General features: G+C 39.4%; 1 protein-coding gene across 1 annotated transcript in view; it reads right to left on the bottom strand.

The window, feature by feature from the left end:
- The window catches only part of ANK3 (ankyrin 3, node of Ranvier (ankyrin G)), a 209713-nt gene that overhangs the window by 105306 nt on the left and 85191 nt on the right, over nt 1-19216 (bottom strand). Inside the window, exons 10-14 of the mRNA XM_009889813.1 lie at nt 12167-12265; nt 7405-7602; nt 5309-5407; nt 2518-2616; nt 1087-1185 (exon numbers count right to left, since the gene is read on the bottom strand). Coding sequence (XP_009888115.1) covers nt 1087-1185; nt 2518-2616; nt 5309-5407; nt 7405-7602; nt 12167-12265 — 594 coding nt within the window. The remainder of the gene's footprint in view (nt 1-1086; nt 1186-2517; nt 2617-5308; nt 5408-7404; nt 7603-12166; nt 12266-19216) is intronic.

Below are 19216 nucleotides of genomic sequence, written 5' to 3'. Positions count from 1 at the left end.
ACCCTTTATGGTTCTTAAACTTTCCAGTTTATGCCTGTTTCCCACAAGTTTCTCATGGCTGATGTTAGCACTGGTGTATAATCTATTACTTGTATTTAGTTATTTGTGATAACAAATTGATCACAGGCAATGGCAGTTTGCACAAATTAATTCATTGTGTGAAGTTATTTAGAAAATATTTGCATTACTGTGCTTCTGAGCGTGAGCTGTTCACTTTCAAGGCTGTCATCGCAGATTTACAGACCACATGATTGACTTCTCTTGTCAGATCGCTTGCAGATATGAAATGTATCTGCTATAAATATTTAGTCAGAGTTCCTTATAAAGTTACGAATAAGAATACCTACTTAATTTGTGAGACAATTTAAACATAACTTCACCGTGAAAAAAAGATTTCTTTAAAAATTGTATTCATTTAATCACTATTTGGAAAAAAGTTTTCCTGGTTTTAACTATTAAGACTGCTATTTATTGCACCCATTTATCTCCTTCCCTGTCTGTTTCCTGCAACTCTCTTATTTCCATAATTTTGTATGTTTCTTCAGTGGCTCTTGACCATTTCTTTTTCCTTCCCCCCTACCTTCCCTAATTGCAATTTTTTCTATAGGGTCTGTTCCTTCTTTCCAGCCCTATGCGACCTCCCCTTACTGTGTGTCTCCTTACTTTAGGAGATGTTCTTTAGAAGTATAACTATTTTTGAATGCATACAGGCTGATGCTTTAGGGACATGACAGGGGACACAACAGGTTTACAGTTTTGCAGAAATAAAAGCAGATTGGAGGCATTCGTCCCCCTCCTTGCTTCCCAACCCAAAACAAAACTCTTTAAACACCAAATAGTTTATATTAGAAGTTGATGAAAAAACAGGTACGGTACCAACTTGAAATCTCCTGTCTTCTCTCTTACATACAGATCACTCATGACTACAGTAAGAGAGTATGTAACAAAATACCAGTTGTCATTACACCAAGGCCCTTGGCTTCATCTCCCTTTCTCTTCCCAAAAGACACATGCAAGATGAATGTGATTACTTGCTTTGTTAAATATAGATAATCTGGGGTTATTATACCTGGACCTCCACCTTACCTTAGCTTTAGCCTCCACCTGAGCTCCATTTTGTACCAGGTATCGAACAACCTCTGTTTGGCCAGCTCTGGCAGCCATGTGCAGCGCCGTTTCTCCTCTCTAGCATGCAGCAGCAGCAGAAAAAAAAAAAAAAAAAAAAAAAAAAAAAAAAAAAAGAAAAAAAGTCATTAAAAACACACTGCAGGAAAATCAAACCCCAACATATTTCATAAATGCAAAAATACTGGTGACCCAGTTCAGAATAATCTCCACCAGAACATTTTGTAGCAGTTGTCTGTGAGTAAGATGGGAGATTAAGTCAATATTTGACCTCTTAGCTGTATGCTACAAAGCAATTTATTTTAGGGTCAGTTTCCCAACACAATAGTGCCTTTGTCACTAGTCTTTTGCTGAAAAGACACTGTGCATTTTTTGTGTTTACTAGGCTTTTACTAACAGTGTTAAAAATGACATGCTTTTAAATAGAGTCTAACTTAGTCAAACAAAAAATTTATTTCAAATTTAGTATATTCAGATACACATACTTTTGGCATTCCTCCTGCTATGCCCTATGCCCCCATTATCATTTGTTATCTGACAAGCCCCAAGATGAGTGGACAAGGGAAAAAAAAATAAATCATTACTGAGTACATTAATCTAAGGCTTCATGGACTTCATGAAATACAAATTCAAGGAAACCAGAATTAATTCAGGAGGGGAAACTGCTTTCTACATTTTTGGACACCAATATATCTTTAGATACAAACACCCGCTAATTTAGAAATGGTGCTGCATTTTTATAAAATCTAATAGAATTAGCTGATGAAGACTTTAACAAAAGACTGTCTTCTAACTGCACCTGTGTACGGAAGGTGCAAGAGAGACTTTGAAGCCAAACTGTTAAAGAGAATCAACCAGCTTCTACTTTCCTCCCATTTCCCAACTTTCAAATATCCATCTGACAACGACTTCAGTTCTTACACATGCCCTGGGCGCCTTAGGGCACACAGTGCACATCCAGTAGAAAAGCGCACTTGTACGGCTGTATGGACACAGGCAATATGTCCCGACAATCTGCTGCAATCTGTTGATAACAGCAGAACTTCCCTTAAATGGTAGGCCCCCGGGGTCCTGGGAAAACAGCGCTCAACAGTCAAGTATACATCTCAAAAATTACATATGAGAAGGTACAGTATGTTCTCATTCTTTACTTCAGAAAATAAAGAGAATAGAGTCGGCTTAAGGTCAGCCTCTTTTGAGGTTTCCTCAACCTGTCAAGCATCTCGCAAGTAGGAGTCAGCAGGCTGCACTTTCCCAAGACTCCAGTAGGAGCCAGGACTGTTACGGAGGTGGATGGCGAACACCAGAATCAGGCACTTCACAACAGTGCTGTTCCCAGATATTATGATGCGTTCATAATTCTGTCATGCTGAAAAGGAACCTGTTACTCACCACATTGGTAGTGTTTGGTGATGCTCCATGATGCATTAGCTGCGATACAATATTTACATGTCCCATGAAGGCAGCAACATGGATTGGAGTTAGGCCCGACTGAAAATTAAACCAAAATCAAACTTAAACACCTACTTCCATACTCCTTTACAAGACCGCAATAGGGAAAAAAGAAATTATTCTAAAGTAAGCAAACCCAAGCTTTTCTGACAGCATCATATCTTCTCAGAAACATATACACATGCTTAAACTAATGAGCACACAGAACTAGAAACACCTATGAGCACGATTCATGAGCAAACATAAAAACATTCTAGGAATTCAGTAACTCTTTATCAACTAAAATCAACTATAGCTAAGCAAGATTTCTTCCCTAAGTTTGTGCTAAATATCATTTTGGACCAGAAAAAAAATATGAAAATGGGTAAAAGTATTCCTGGTACAAAGACAAGACTTTCTGGAACATTTAGCTAATGCAAAAAAGATGCAGTGTCCATTGTCCCCACCAAATCCAGTTGCTTTTGGGTGAACACAAAGGCCTATTGAACTCAGCGGTGAGCTCCATCCCCACTGTTTCTCTAGGAGAAAGGAAATTCCGAACTGTGGCATCCAGCCAGAAAGGCACAGACACAGATGACGTGGGCCCTTCCCTCAGGACCTTGTGGCACACCACCACCATCACAAATCTGCACCGCTGCCCTTATACAAGATACAAAAGACCAACTGAAGAGAAAGCGAGAGAAGGAGAAGGGGAGGGGGAAAAAAGGAGCAGTCATTTAGCAGGGCACGACCTCAAGGATTTTGCTTTAGAGATCCAATCAATAGTTAATATTTCTCCAAGTAGCATTACCCTAAAGCCTCTTCACAGCTGCTTCTGCACAGCTGTAGCAACAGTCAGCCAGAGGCTGCAGAAGGGAGTTTTGCCACCAGGAGAAGAAGAAACCTCAGTGGATCTCTAGAAATCCCCTGATTTAGGCAGCTTCCCCATAAATGTACACAAGTCCCAGGAGGTGAGGAAAACACGCTTTTGTTCCTTTCTCATGCAGAACAGCAAACAGGAGCAGGAAGAAAGAATAACTGGTTGAGTATGTAATTTCTTTTCCCTGTTTCACATAATTTAGTAAATGTTTTTAAAATGACTGACTGCAGGAAATACAATGCATGTGTGTCATATTTGACCATAAACAGTAACTCATACTGCAGAGGCTCAAGCCTGCAGCTGAAAAGGTGCAGTATGTACAAACTGAAGTATGGAATCTACCCGGAAAGCAGAATTTTCCACAGAAAAGGCAATAAATATTACTATTAATATGGAGTTCATGTGCATTGATGACTGTTGGTGACATTTGGTATGCGTTCCTCTTGTTGCGATTGCATTGTTTATTCAGATCTCGCAACCAACACTTGTTTGCTGTCAGATTTCTTTGGGGAGGAATACTGTGAAGCTTTCTGGACAATTTGTTTTGATGGCCAGATACAATCTTTCTTTCTCACTAGAGCAATAGTGGCTTATGTATGGATGCTAAGTACCAGCTCCTAATTCTGCCTTGAAAGGTTGTTACTGCATAGACAGGCCCTGGAGTAAAGTACCATGATGCATCTCAATAAATGCAGCCAAATGTGGTTTGAGATCACATGAGCTCATGGTGAAGCAACAACAGGAAATAAAGGAAGAGCTCTCGCTTTTGGAAAGTTTTTGCTTTAAAAAACAATTCAGAGGATACAGATTGGAGTGTTAACCTGGTTTACTCACACAAGACAGTGTAGTTAAGTATCGCTGTTGCTTTAATTCTTTGTATTTAAAAGGGATAAAATTGAATACATAGTTTTCCTACTTCCACAGTGACTGATTAATATGGAGGACAGACATTGGCATCTCTTCTGTTAAGATTCTCTTTGTGCCTCTCCCTTGCTAACATGACTTCAAACTAGACTCTGCAAGCTGCATCCCTGTGGTTTTTAAAAACTAGTCTGGACGTAGATGAGCTGTAGCAAGGGCAGGCTCAGTTGAAAGCCAGGAAGGGAGCTGTATGATGTACTGCTGAATAATTAGAACAAAACCTCATGCATCAAATGAAACTCCATTTTGGGGAGATGAACTGGTCCCAGTTGTATCTTGTTTAATCAATGGAATTTTTTATCATTTCCTAATCTGGCTTCTTTGTTAGTGGTCACATTCATATATGTGACCCTTCTTCCTAACTTAGTAGAGTATATACGCATAAACCAAATTTTCCATAGGTACTTAATTAATCACTAAATTGTGCCAATAACTGGGTGTAGACCATCTCATGCTGACCGAAGCAATAGCATATTGATTTCTGTCTAACTGATTTGTGATGACCTGTGATGGTGGGTGAATAGCATTTCTGTGGAAAGCCAAAACAAGGTCTGTGAATTAAACCACCTTTCAAAACAGGACTTGAGTGCGGTCTTCACCTTGATCTCCTTAACACGATGAATTTTGTTTTCTGTGCATTAAATTACAGGCAAAAATGGGCAGAAACGATAGATCTTTTTAAAAATTTGTTAAAAAATTGTTTTAAAATCTGTTATGCTTCATTTGTTATCCCCACTGTATTCTCAAAATTTATCAATTGGGTATCGTCATCCATTAGGGCAACAGACTTTATTATTCAGTTTTATTAATTGGTAATATCTAGTTGAAAATAATTGTTGACTTGAATGGTAGTACATGTTTTTTTCAGAAATACATAAAAAAAATAATCTATATAGTTAGTATGAATTTCATAGGAAAAACAAAGACAAACATGAAAAGACCACTTCTTACCTCAGTCACAGCTTGGATTGATGCACCGTGCTTCAGAAGAAGTTCCATTACTTTTATTCTGTTCTTCTTGCAGGCAATGTGAAGAGGTGTGAAACCATTCTGTAAATGAGAAAGAAAGTATTTTTTCATACCATATATGTCATTAAAAAGTAGAATTGGGCATGGAATTGACATGTAACATTCCTCTATTCTAACAAAACACCTCCCAGATTTGTTTTGGTTTCACTAAATTGTTCATGTAAAAGAGAGAAAAAACTTCTAAAAAATACATATTTCATATAGCCAGATGTAGTTATGAAAGATATTGCCCACTCCAAAAAAGAAATTATTTTTTTAAATTCTCAGTTCACAGAAAACTATCAAAAGCTTCATTTTTGCTTATTCACTGCTAACTGGGTGGGGGGGGTTGTTGGAGGGTTTTTGGGGGTTTGGGGTTTTTTTGGTTTGGTTTTCTTTTGACTTTTCAGAACTGCTGATTAAAAAAAGCACTTTACCAGCTCTGGCATTTGGATCCTTTTCTAAACTATTCTTACTAGAATTTCTTTGTTTAATTCATTATCTCCCAGTTTACTGTAATTACAATTATTTTGCCCCCTTCTTTAAAAAAATTGCACATGCAGCAGAGTTTAAAACTACCATCTTATTTGGCATCAGACGATGCAACAGAAAACAAGTAAACCAAGAAAATAAACCGTCCAGAGCATCCATGACTGGTATAACAACATTAGCGCACTGAATGCTGATGCCGCTCTGCATATTCATCAAAAAAGCCTTTGCAGAACAATTCTGAAAACAGCTGACAGAACCGGTCCCTCAGATCTGATCAAAATTAGCTTTTGTACCTGCCATATAGTAAAGAATATCATATGCTTTTGTAACCTGAGATCACCGCAATTGTCTGCTCCAGTTAAGTGTGAGCAGCTCTCAACTCTCCCCTTAGCATTAGACAATGTCCAGGGTAAGCTCAGATGTGTTTCAGGGAAGAGGGAGCTCAAGCTCCAGATACTGCACTCAGTCTCCTTTTACTTAATCATCCTGAGTGGGGATTAGGACAGAATAAAAGGAAACACTGAAAGACTTCAGGGAAAATGAAACTCGTGGCTAGGTTACCAGACCAATGAGAGGCCACTGCCAGCAGCCCCAACAAGCTAAACCTGATGATGGTTTGATTATTTCAGAAGGTGAAAATAAATATTACAGGCATACAAGCCTCCCCCCTTGCTGGTTATAGTGAACAAGCCCCATATATCATAATACCTTGCCCAAAGACACCTGACAACAGGTTGATCTGACACAAAAAACCAGAGGGGCTGAGAGAAGGAAATCTGTGGAGCCTGTGCTGTTTTCAAGAGAGCCAGTCCCACCTGGCTTGTGAAGGTTTCAAGAGCTCACATAACATTTCAGGAATTGAATGCGTTAGTAGCGTCAGGCTGTGAAACCACAAGTCAACCCACTTAATGCCAGAACGTAAATTTATTTCAAAGCTATTGAAGAACAAATCAAAAAGGCATTTTAAAAACAACAGAATGCAAGTAAAATTTTGATCAAAATGCATTAATGCATTCAGTTTGTATGCAGTTTAACTGCATTAACAGATTTCCTTGCTGAGGAAAGGCATATGACTCCATTGACATAATTATAAAATACCACAAATATTCATTATGTTACTCATTTGTACTTTCTACTGTTTCACATCATTGAGAGCTAATAAAAATTCTCTCAGTTTTAAGCATTGCTGATTATTTTCTCTTTACAAACACTTAGAAAATGAGAATTATCTCCATCCCAAAAACTACAGCAGTTACGTCTGCAGCTGCTTCATGTATTCAGAATAACAACAAGCTACCAGGAGGCAGAAGTGCTCTAGTTACACTAGAAATTCGTAAATCACTGTTGATTGTCCACAAGCAAAGGTCTGCTCTGGTTGCATGATACATTACTAACACTTTGAACCTCGAGCATCCTCTCTTGGACTGCAGCAATACAACAATATCCTCACTGTCAACCACCAGCAGGCAGAAAATAACTCTCAAATAAGTCTCACTACAACTTTGGAAGCATGTTTAGCTGTGAATAGGAACCCACTGTGTACTCACCAGCGCTTTGGCATTAGGATTAGCTTTCTTGTCCAAGAGAACCTTGGCAACTTTGTAGTGGCCACAGTGGGCGGCAACATGCAGCGCAGTCAGATAGTCATTAGTGACATCATCTACAGGCACGTTGTGCTGAATCAGAAGCTGAACACAGTTTAGATGATCTCCTTGTGTTGCCATGTGCAACGGAGACAAACCATTCTGTGAACAAAAAGACCCAACACTGATGGGTTATAGGATGCTCAGAGAAATGAAACTCCTCTGCGTTGTTCTTAGAACGTTTGTTGTATGAAGAATTTTACAAGCCCAGAGAGCACCCAAATTAAACTTAACACGTTCAGTGTAACAACAAGTTACTCTAGCAAAAACCACGTCGAATTTGGAGCTTGTTTGGTTAGAGCTTGTAGGCAGTTCTACCTTAAAAAAAGTCATACCATAGCAGCAATGCTCCAAAGGTAGTTTATTTCAGCCAGCATAACTTAGATAAGTTGCTTGAGTCAAATGAATTATGTGAAGAACATAACTTCGTGACTTCTAATAGTTGCTGTTCCCAAAAACTGCATTAAAGTCACCACTCTAATGTAGCCTGCATATAGCAGGCATGAGAGAGCAGCTCAGAGCATTACTGCAATCTTCCCTCATCCCTCCACCAGTGTTTTTATGAATTTGGGTTGTACACATGCCTTGCATCACATCACACACCTGTGGAGACCATTCTTCCCAGCCAACATTGGTACAACAGCAAAAGTTTCAAGTGCAACTCGGCTAAAAAAATCTGAATGAGGCCACCATGATGTGACCTACCAGCGGCAGTGGTAAAACTCTGTTTCATCAGGGAAACACCTGAGAGATTCACGTTTAGGAACCAAACTTGTATCAAGAACTGTTTCTTACACTGCATACAATAGTTAATCAACAAGCTGCCAATGTGTATTACATTTCCAGAGTAAAAACACAAGAGAAATAATTCTTAGAACTTTAAAGGACTGACCCTATTTCATGACACAAGATTAAAAAATATGCCAGAATGAAAGAAGGGACATGAGCTCCTTAGATAAACCTCAACACACCTTCTTCCATTCGTTTGGGGTTTTTTTTGTTGTTGTTGTTTTGTTTTTTTTTTAACTTAGTCCTTCTAACGTCAAAATTAGATGCAAGTGCAGGAGCTATTCTGGTAACACATAATAGCATATAATCTAAAATTGACTGACAGTAGGCAATGTTTGCCATCATGAAGAAACTGCAACTCTTGCTTACAGATGTAGTGCCCTCATGTGACCACAGATAGCAAAGGCAAAGTAGCAACATAAAACCGGTGGAGATCTCAGGCTTTCTGAAACAGATGATTTCTTTCTTCTCCCTTCCCATGGCCATATCATAACAGCAGTGACAAACATTCAAAATAAAGGTGGAAATACACAGTGAAATAATTTTTAGAAGTGACATGGAAGAAGGATGGTGAAAGCAAACAGGCTAATACTGTCAGAATTTGAAAGCAGTTTACATTCAGTGCTGAGAAGCAGACATTCTTGGACACAGTTACATCTTTCAAGTAAGATTATCTCATGGGTTCCTCACTTGTGATTTCTGTTGGCTTTGGATAAGCCTCTCTCCCATTCCCAAAGGCTACAACAGCAATTATCTGCATGGAAGCTTGAATTTGCAATGCATTTTAAATATTTTCACTGTCTTCTAGTGTAGTTAAACAGTAGAATAATAATAAAAAAAAGATTAATTTCTCCCAGTTACCAAGCCCTCCTGATAACAGTTTTTAACTGATGATGCTTTTTAGGTGATAATAAGAAATCATGAAACTTTATATACCCTTCTGTTCCACTTTTATAAGAGAGATCCTTTAGGTGAAATGTGTCATTCTTCACAATAAGAGCCAATAAACCACACTTACTAATGGAGCAAGAAATTGAGAAGATGACACGGGACTCCCTTACAGGAGAGACTTTTATGAAAGAGGCTGACATTGATGGAAAAGAAGGGAAGAAGCAGAGCAGCCACACATCAATTTGGGAAAATCAGCAAGATGCTTGACAAAAATCTGTCATGGATGAGAAAAGTGCAGCAACTGGCCAGATTTTATACAAAAGACCAAGAGACAAGGCTGGATCCTAAAGAAGTTGGTGAAGAAAAAGCATAATTGGAATATTGTCTTTTGTTACGACCTAAACCAGGCTTGCTCTTAAGTTTGTTGCAGTGGAAGATACTCTGCAATCTTAAACATCAGTTAATATTTCAATGCCTTTGTCTTCCCACTTTTAACATAAAAATATTACATATAACAACGTTCTCCTGTCCCGTATCCATGTTGTGAGAGACAATCCACTAATGACCGTAAGAACTGATTTGGTACTTCAAGACGGAGCTACTAATAAACACTGTTATACTACCTTTTTTATGAAGATTGCTAAGAAAATATTAAAAGGTGAAGAAGTTCAAGATTAATCAAAGATGTTGTCGGTCACACAATACCTTAAAAAAACAACAAATAAAACCCCAAAACCAGAAGAGGACCACAGAGATGAAATAGAGTATCAAATGCCTCACTAGGCAAGCATAAAATTAACAGTGATACACAGCTTATTTTGTAGCTGTGTCAAAAGAATTTAATCAGGGGAAGTGCCATTTACTCTGGGGGATGGGGGGAAGACTAAAAAGGAAAAGAGCCAAAAAAGCCTGGAAAAACAGTAATTAAAAAAAGATGGACATTGATAGACGGAGATGTCATTTCTCACACAGAAAATCACTGGCATACTCAGGACTAGAATTCGGTTTTCCTTTTGCTTGTAGAAAACCCCAGATAATCCATTAGTCATTGCCTCCCCTGAAAATAAATCTAAGGTTTTTGCAGGGCGAGAAAGGGTTAGCGCTACACAAAATCTCTAGCAGGAAACAGCTATCAAACTGCAGTCTGGTTATTCTTCTGAAAGACTTTTATATAACATGAGAAAACTTTGTGAATTTCAAATTCTTTCAAAGATGTGCCCTATTTCCAATAATATATGACTTAATTTGAAGAGAACAGAGCCACATATTTTTGCAGAGGACAGTACTATAGTTTAGTGCCAAATGAATGGATTCATTTATGTCATTCAGCGGTACTGCTACTTCATAGCTTACCTTCTGAAAACATCAGAATTAACATATCAGAGGGAAACTCAGGAAGCTCTGGGCTTTCTTTTGTTCACTTTTTAACACATAACATAGTTTCCCTCTTTAAGAGAGGAGGCTTCATTTTGCTGAAGGTGTTTATATAAGCCTCTGCAGGTCAATGTCCAAAAAGTGTCTTTCAGCCTATTTCAAACCCACTATCCCATGTTCTCATCTGCCTGATTTTGGCTAGTGAACTCTGGGCCAGGCCGTGTGAATCTCCTCAGGAACAGGAACAAATACAAAACCCACAGGCCTTGAACAGCAGCTTAAGTTTAGGGATAACATCTGACAATACGAAATCCACGCGACCAAGAAATGTAGCTCCTTAGAAGAGGTTCTAATTTATGATGGTAGAAACCAAAGCGGTGGTGTTTATGGTTGGTTTCTTGTTTTGTTTTGTTTTGTTTCTACTTTAAGTAATTCATTGAGCTACAAGAGAGGGTGGAAAAGCCTTACCCCCTGGAGTACGAGCTCTAGGCTCTGAGAGTGGCAGTGGTGTGGATAGGTGCCCCAAGGGGCTCCTAGACAGCCCCTTGCTGTCTCCCGCTGCTCGTGAAGTTTGTAAGTCAGGGCTGTGGGAGTCCATGGAAACTCCACAAGCAGAGGATGGGTGGATCCTGTCTGTCAGATTACCCATGACAGCACTTGCCAGTGACTCACTGAGCAGAGGAAAGCTGGTGCCAACCTCCCCAAACAAATGCTAAATATATTCCAGTAAGGGGGGGGAAAAACCCAAAGAAGGCGGAGGAGAAAAGCAGAATATAGAAGGGCGCTGAGACAGGATAGGACAGGATGACAGAAGAGAGAAAAGAAATAACAGAAGGAAACAAGAAATGTTGTTGGAAATACATTGCTTACAGACTGCAAGAAAAAAACGTAGTGGAAAGTTATCTTGGGAACGTACCTCAACAAACTGCACAACCCAAATGTCAACCCTGACTGGGAAAGTCATGGGTTGTAGTAGTGCTACAAAACAGGCTGCTGCACTGACATTTAAACTTAGCAATAATGGCACAGCAGAGACCACCACCAGAAGAGTTCTGGCAAGTGCACGCTTTAATGCCAACCCTTAGGTCTAAGGCAACCTGCGCACCATGGCACAGGTGACTTGAAATTCCCATGAAGAATTTCGCATGATAAACTGTAGAGAGAGAGAAAGTGGAGAAAGTGGTAATCAGGCTAAGTCCTAAGGAAATATGAGCTGTCTCTGCAAAGAGACATTGCTCTATTTTTATCTCTTATCTCTAGTTTAGCCTTAGGGTAATTTGGTGCAAGCTGAAGATACACTGTAATCACCATATATTTATTCCAGGATAGATCCAGAGATTTTCAGCTACTGAAATTCTGAGGGCTAGGGTTACCATACGTGCCTTTTTGGTTGGCACAGAAACCTTTTCTTGTGTATCTCAATTTAACACATTTTACATATGCAGACGTGCGCTACATACGGCATTCACTTTGGAGATCTCCCACACAGTTACTTTAAATAGCTACGAAATAGGAAAGTTATTGTCAAATCCTTAAATATGAGACACGCAAAATTACATAAAAAAGAAAAAAAAGTACAAGGATTATCCCCACAGAAAACAGTGCCAGTTACCTTGGTTTTGGAAAGAATAGGGGCACCACGATCCAGCAGCATTTCTACAACCTGTTCATGGCCACTTCTTGCTCCACAGTGGAGGGGGGTCAACCCATCCTGTTGGACATAAGCATTGTAATTGATCAGTTTCAGACAGAGTAAAGCCTTGTGCACTTTTATAAAGACCTATGATGTCCCGAGAAACTAATTAATTCCTGCAGGATGCTGCTCTTGCACAACTGAACAGATGAACCTGTTTATTCAAACAGACAGTGTACCTTTCGGCTCTGATTTTCTAAACATGTAAATAGTCATATCAAATTGGTGCTCATGCAGTGGGCTACTTCCAGGCCCTCGCTGTACACGCAGTAAAGTGGTAAATGCACATACAAGAAAAAGATGAGATTGCACTTCACGTACTTTTTGCCTGCATGCCTTTGAGAAAACTGGATCTTTCGTTTATCAGTATGCATCAAAGTTAATGGATAGTCCTTTGGTCTGAGAGGAAAAAAAAATAAAAATCTTTCCTACTTAGACTTTTTTATTACACGGATTTTGACAGGTGTACAGCAGATGTGAAAAACCATCTTAATCCCAGGTGACAAAATTATGTTGGATTAACTTCTGTCTCTTGTTGCGTAGGCTGTACTTGTGTGACTTCCAGCTGAATGACTGGTCCAGAGTCGAGGCATGCTGTCAATACCTCTTTTAGAATAGCTATCATCATATTAGAAATACATTCCTTAAATAAGAGAAAGACTCTTTTTGACAGAGTTATTCCAAACTGATTTGATTATTCTTTGACCTGTACCCTGCTTACAATGCTCAAGTAACCTGCTGTACATGACTGCTATGATGAAAGCAAGCACATATACCTTAAGTAACTGTGAGCAGTCACACAGAGTTTCTCAACGACATATGACATGGTGCTTGTTAACAAATAATAATGCCATAGTTTCAAAAAAAATAAGGAAGAAAATGAATGTTTTCAGAATTAGTATGAACAAACATTTGATTTGCTACAAGTAAAAAAATATGCAGGAGATACTGTCATACAGAAATTTTATTGTATTTTTACTAAATAGGTCAAAACCTTTATAAGAAAGATTGAAACTAATAAAGAAGAAAGATAAATATTTATTAGTTTTCCAAATAAAAGTAATAAAGGAAGGGGCCTTTTTCCAGGGTCTTCCAACACTCTTACAAATGCATATGTTGTATTGTCTAAAATAAGTATGTCACATTATTTTTATAAAAAGGATTATTTAAAATTCCTTCTCACACATCCTGTGCTCGCTAATTGATGCACATGCACTTCCCCTCTGTCTGTCTCTGTATGGTAGCAAGTACTATTAAGATACCTCCTTAGACATATTTTCCATGCATAATTACAGTATTCTTTCTTGATAGTTCTTAAACCGTTATACTCTACTAGAACATCAGCTTAAGGCCTGCAAAGTGAAGAGGGCAGCTGGGGAGAGGGAGGTAGTGATTCAGAGAGCTTTATGCTCTCCTGCTTCTACTTTTTTGCCCTCTCCTAATAAGCCTATGATAGATACCAGACAGAAATTGCTGTGATTAACTTTTTCTGCTTATCTCATGTAAAACTTCTATGTTTCTCACTGTGCATGTTCTTCTACTTAAAGTAAGGCATATGTTTTTGATGTAGATGAAGAAAAGAGTTTGGTTCAGACTTAACTTGATCAAGACTCAGGGAGTCATTTGTTCATGAAAGATGAACACAGTTTGGCCCACTCTGTTCTTACTGGCTTCTCTGGAGCTGATGCTATTGTCATTTCTGCTTCTTTCTGTTATTTCAGCCCATGAAGTACAAGTGAGGGCATGTTGTTAAAATGATACTACACAAAATAAAGATGTATTGCTCAAAACATATAAGTAAAGACAAAGAGAAAAGATGTCAAACCCCATGAATGGTATGTTCATCAGCCGAGTTGCAAATGTTTTGCTGTAGCTTCACAAGTGTTTAAAACAAGGTAACGCATACTTCCCATACCAGCAGTTTCCACAGGCAAGGGCATATCAAGTACTGAGCAGAATGCAAACAAATAATATAAAAATAATGCCCACAAAAAACCTCCAACAAAACATGTATGGTAAAGAAAATAAAAACCAGCAAGGCTAGGTAACTAGAGACCTGTAGGCAGGAGCTGAAGATCATGTATATTAGATCTTCCATTCTTTTTACTTCCTATAATTATCATATTCTCCAGACACATCAAAGAAAGATACTCAGGGAGCTCAGGCACAAAACTGTAAGTTAGGGAACATTTTCCAGATTTTACTCCCCCTGAACTAACTTCACCAATGTATCATGGGTAGTACATATCAAGTTCACAGAGAATGAGACACGTTTACCATCTTCATGCACTAGACTAGACCCTTAAAAACTATTTCAGTTCTCCCCAGAGCACAGTGCCTGCCCCCCCCGGCTTATGCCAACGGCTAACAAGGTCCCTGTGGCACAAGAGGTGGCAGGCAGTCATGCTTGGCCAGCTAGAGTTAGAGCTCATTCTAGTCCACACAGCAGTTGCTATCACCAGGTGCACCACATGGCATGACACAACATTACAATGCAATGTAGGTGCTTGTTGGGACAGATGTTCTATAGCTATTGTTAAGATGATGTCAGGACTCCCACTGTAAAAATCAAATACACTTGAAGACAGCGCATTTAGCTGCAGAGATCTTTTTTATGTATTCTGAAAAGATACCATCTATTCACCTGGCTTAGTTAATTGCTATATGGCATTAAAAGCATGTAAAGAAATAAGCAGAGGCAATCTGAAATACAGATCACAAAGATTTTGTTTAAAAAAAGAGAATCTGAGATTAAAAGAGACTGCTCTGAACTCAACAAGACTTCACTGATTTTGTCAGGAGATTCTTCTAGTTGCTTATTTACTGTTGATACAGACTACACTATGTGAAGCGTAAAATATATTACAAGTATTAGGAAGCAAACTTGCCATAATATGATAGTCTGCAATGGCTCAGAAAAACCATTACAAACGATTATGACAATAATCCGCAGATTAAGGATTCTCTAAGTATGCACTGACATGATAAATCATATCATCTGTATTATCTATCCCTCCAGAGAGCCCGAGAGCAGCTCCAGCAAAGCCAGCAGGACAACAAAAGGAGTTCTGCTCAGGCACAAGCTTCCCACAAGCATTGCTCACCCATCTCTGAGCCTGCTGCTCTTTCTTTAGCTTTTATTTCAAACACTCCCCCTCTCCCCTCCCTCCAATAAATGAGATCTAAGCACTGTTTCCGGTCCCTGTTGAGGCTCAGATACCTGTGTAGCTCCCTGATTTTGTTACACTGGGGTCACAACTGGCTTGAGGTTAGCAGATGACAGTGCAGACAGTTGAGTGTCCCTGCTGCAGCACATGTGGCTCTAAAGGACCCCTGAGCGGCATGGGTAAGCACAGACCAGCCTCCCTGTGCTCCCCAGCTACCCCTTCCCTGTCAATGCTCACCCAGGATTTCCCTCCCTCACACAACGGGATCCTCTGGGCTGTACCCCGTGGTAGCCTCAGTATCACAACTCTCACATCGGCGAGCATCAGCTTCAACTCAGGCTATCAGCAATGAAATTAAGCACAACACCCAGTAAAAATGTTACAGTGATGCAAATATTCAGCAAGAGCTAGTCAGACTTTCAGCCAAATCCCAGCACCCGTCTGTGGCCTTGGCAGGAGCACGACAGGCACTCCACTCCCCTGAGCCAGAGGTAGAAGGCGTGCTTCCCCAGGGGAGCAATTACTGCTGCCTCCAGGGTTTATCATCCCCACCGCTGCATAGTGAGTCTCCATGCATGTGCTTCAGCCAAGAAGGGCTCTCTTATCTCATAATCCCTCCATGCTCTAAGTCTCCTGAATTCTTCACTTCATTGGCACTATTGCAACTGCCCTTTTCGTACAATAGGGCAACAAATGAGGTTTGCTCTTCCTACACATGCAAAATGCACTTAGAGTGCCAAGTTAGTGTTATTCTTGTAGTTATTTTCTATCTTAATACACATGGCTTTTCTGGAGCAGCTTATATATGATCTGATGCATCTTAAAAGAGCATACCCCACGTGTTTTCATGCAGATATGAGTGCTGGCCTGTTATATAGCTGCAAAATCAGTAAAACGAAGAATATAAACACTTATTGTTAATCCAGGCTAAAACTTACTTGCTGCCTGCTTCAGACAAATTCACTTTGGCATATACAGTCTTAGACAACCAAAGCAAATCAAGCTAATTTAATCAACCTCTCTAATTAAACTTTATTTTTTAAAGTCTTTTCTGGAAGACAGAGGAAAAAATAATTAGGGCAACATTCAGTAAACATGTTACATGAGGCATTAATAGGTCTTTGCTTAGAATGTTAGTTAAAAACCCGAACGATAAAAGCTGCCTTGGATGGACAAAAGCAGCACATAGTTTTTGAGGAGTACCCTTAAGAATTCAGTCCAAAGCCTCAAGTCCCAGCTGCTAGACATCTCACACAAAAAAAGGACAGAGAGAAGACAAACAGCTGGTTAAGATAAACAATGCAGCATAAGCATGAACTGAAAGGAAAAAAAGAGATGGCTGAGCCTCAAAATAGTTGTAAGATCATTTTTGGAAATAACCTCGTATGCTTATACGTTCTTTCAACTCCTAACTGCAATTTGCAGGTATGCAACAATATTTATGGCGCTCATCAAATCCTAGTCCTAATGAATATAGAGAAATTGGGCACCCATGGATGACTTTTACAATAATTTAAACAGGATAAGGATTTAGCCTTTCCTATTAACCTTTTGTGCAGTACTTCAGCACTGCAGTTTCCAGGACCATCTGCCAGCAGCAAACAAAAATGCTCATGGAAACAACTAAGGAAAAGAAATCATTACCCCAAGTTATTTAATATGCAAGAAAGGCTTTGTATGAATTTCTCTATAAAGTAAGTATGTTTGTGAAAAATAAAAATAGACATTATGTGGAGCATATTTCCAGTACCCCATACAGGGAATAGATTGCAGGAATGGATCATAAAATGACAGCTGAATAGCTAAATCTGTCCCAACTAAGAGTCAGCATAGCAAATCCTTGCCCTGTTAGTGTTTGATCAACAACACAAAACAGTATTGTCTGCATACTCATTTAAAGATGAATTACAGACCTGATACAGGAGAAACACTGGCCTAAGAATTTCTGCCTCTGAGCAAAAGAAACAAGCAATTTTCAAGAATTTTTGTCCTTTCACGTGAGTACAGAACTTTTGCCGTTCACCTTTAAGGAGGTATTTTGTGCTCCATAACCAACGTTTGCATAAATAATATCATGGTGTCCAAGACAAAAATCTATTTTAATAAAACAAAGAAACTTCTGCCCATCTCTTTAAAATCTCTTAAAATAAAAAAAAAAAACAAACAAATAACGCACGCACCATAAAAAATTAAGGAGAGCGCAGTCTCTCATTTATAAATCTGGTAATATGAGCCTCACTAATTTTCATGTGCAAATCCCATCTGTTCGTCAAGTTGTGTATGCATTCAGCACCCGTAGCTGCCCTTGCAGAACACCGCAAGGCTGGGCTCTGACTGGGCATCCAGCTGATAGGCATGACACATGTATCAGAAAAGACAGCCTTGGCTGCTCTTTGCCTTTCAATACATTCAGTGGTGGTGATGCTGTTGCAAAAGGGTACGACTGAAGGTTTTGTCATCCTGTATTATTGTAAGGCCATTCGATGTTTTAGACATTAGAAAAAGAACAGTGCTTAAAAAAAAAAAAAGAAATTACTGCAAAGTTGACATGCCTTAGTTGCTCTGTCTTGAAAAACAACATTGGGTCAGGTAGGAATAACAAGAAAGATTTAGCAGAAACGTGTTATAACAGCTCACAGAAATTATTCTTTGCTATTGAATATGAGAACTAGACAGACACTCCTGAAACAATGTCCTTTCTTCATCTAGCACCACATTACTCTCAGCCTTCTATTGCTTCTCCTATTGATTTCTAAATCCTTCCTGATCTAATCCGGTGATGCTCTTCCCTTTTTTCAATCATGCAGCTGCCTGCTTGGTTCTGAGTCTCCCTGGCAGAGGTAGACGACACCCAGACCACAGGCTGGTAAACCCTTGCCAGGATGAGTCAGTGCCATCAGGAGCAAAACTTCCACTTAGTCACTAACTGCCAGAAAATGATGCCTCTGGTAATGCAGAGAAGTGCAACGATGAGTGACACACGTACAGCACAAGCAGGAGAAGTTATGCAAATCCCTTCTGATTTATGGAGAGGATGGGTGTTTAGGGAAACAGGCAGTATCTGGGCGAAGCCAGAAAAAACAAACCACCACTTCGTGAAGCACACTCATCCTTTGCCTTTTGCCTCACTGGGAAGCTCTGCCAGATTCAGGAGCTGTTAATGCTTCTGCCCTCTTCCTGAATCCTGTTTCCGTCCCAGCCTGTATTTTTAGTTATTTAAATTATCCTAATGTCTGACCCTGAAGCCTGTGATACAGAAAATGAAGCAGATCGTGAATTTTCATAACTAAAAGAACAGAACAAGCTGGACTCCAACTATTCAAAGTAGTGGTCCTCAACGTTTTGGCTGCAGTTGGCCACATAAATGCTTGCAGAGAGAAAGCAAGTAGTCCTCTGCCACCTGCCTCTCTCCATGCTCTGACCAAATGCGCATCTGTCACGTCACCAAAATGCGGCCCTCCCCACCACATGGTAGGCCTACGCCCCTCAGCCTGGCAGCCCCCATGTAGCACGTAGGAGGCGGGTATTTTAGTCCAGAAATTATACCCACTGTTCATGTTATCCTTGAAAAGTCATCTCTTCCGTATATGCCAATTAGAAAAACCAGCAACATTTTACAAAGAAACCATGACTGACTTCTAAAGGTAAAATAGAAGAAGTAATAAAGAAAAATATGTGGAGAGAGTGAAGAGATGACAAAATAAATTGACCCAGTTTCTGAATTGCCACAGAAATAAAAAATACGAATGTGCCTCAACAAGCACTGCAGGAAATCCCAGAGACTGCTAAAACGCTGGAAAAC

This window comes from Charadrius vociferus, unplaced genomic scaffold (assembly GCF_000708025.1).
Source record: "Charadrius vociferus isolate BGI_N301 unplaced genomic scaffold, ASM70802v2 scaffold738, whole genome shotgun sequence".
In the NCBI taxonomy this organism is placed as follows: Eukaryota; Metazoa; Chordata; class Aves; order Charadriiformes; family Charadriidae; genus Charadrius; species Charadrius vociferus.
The sequence above is the reverse complement of the archived record's forward strand: the minus strand, read 5'-3'. Positions and strand labels throughout refer to the sequence as shown.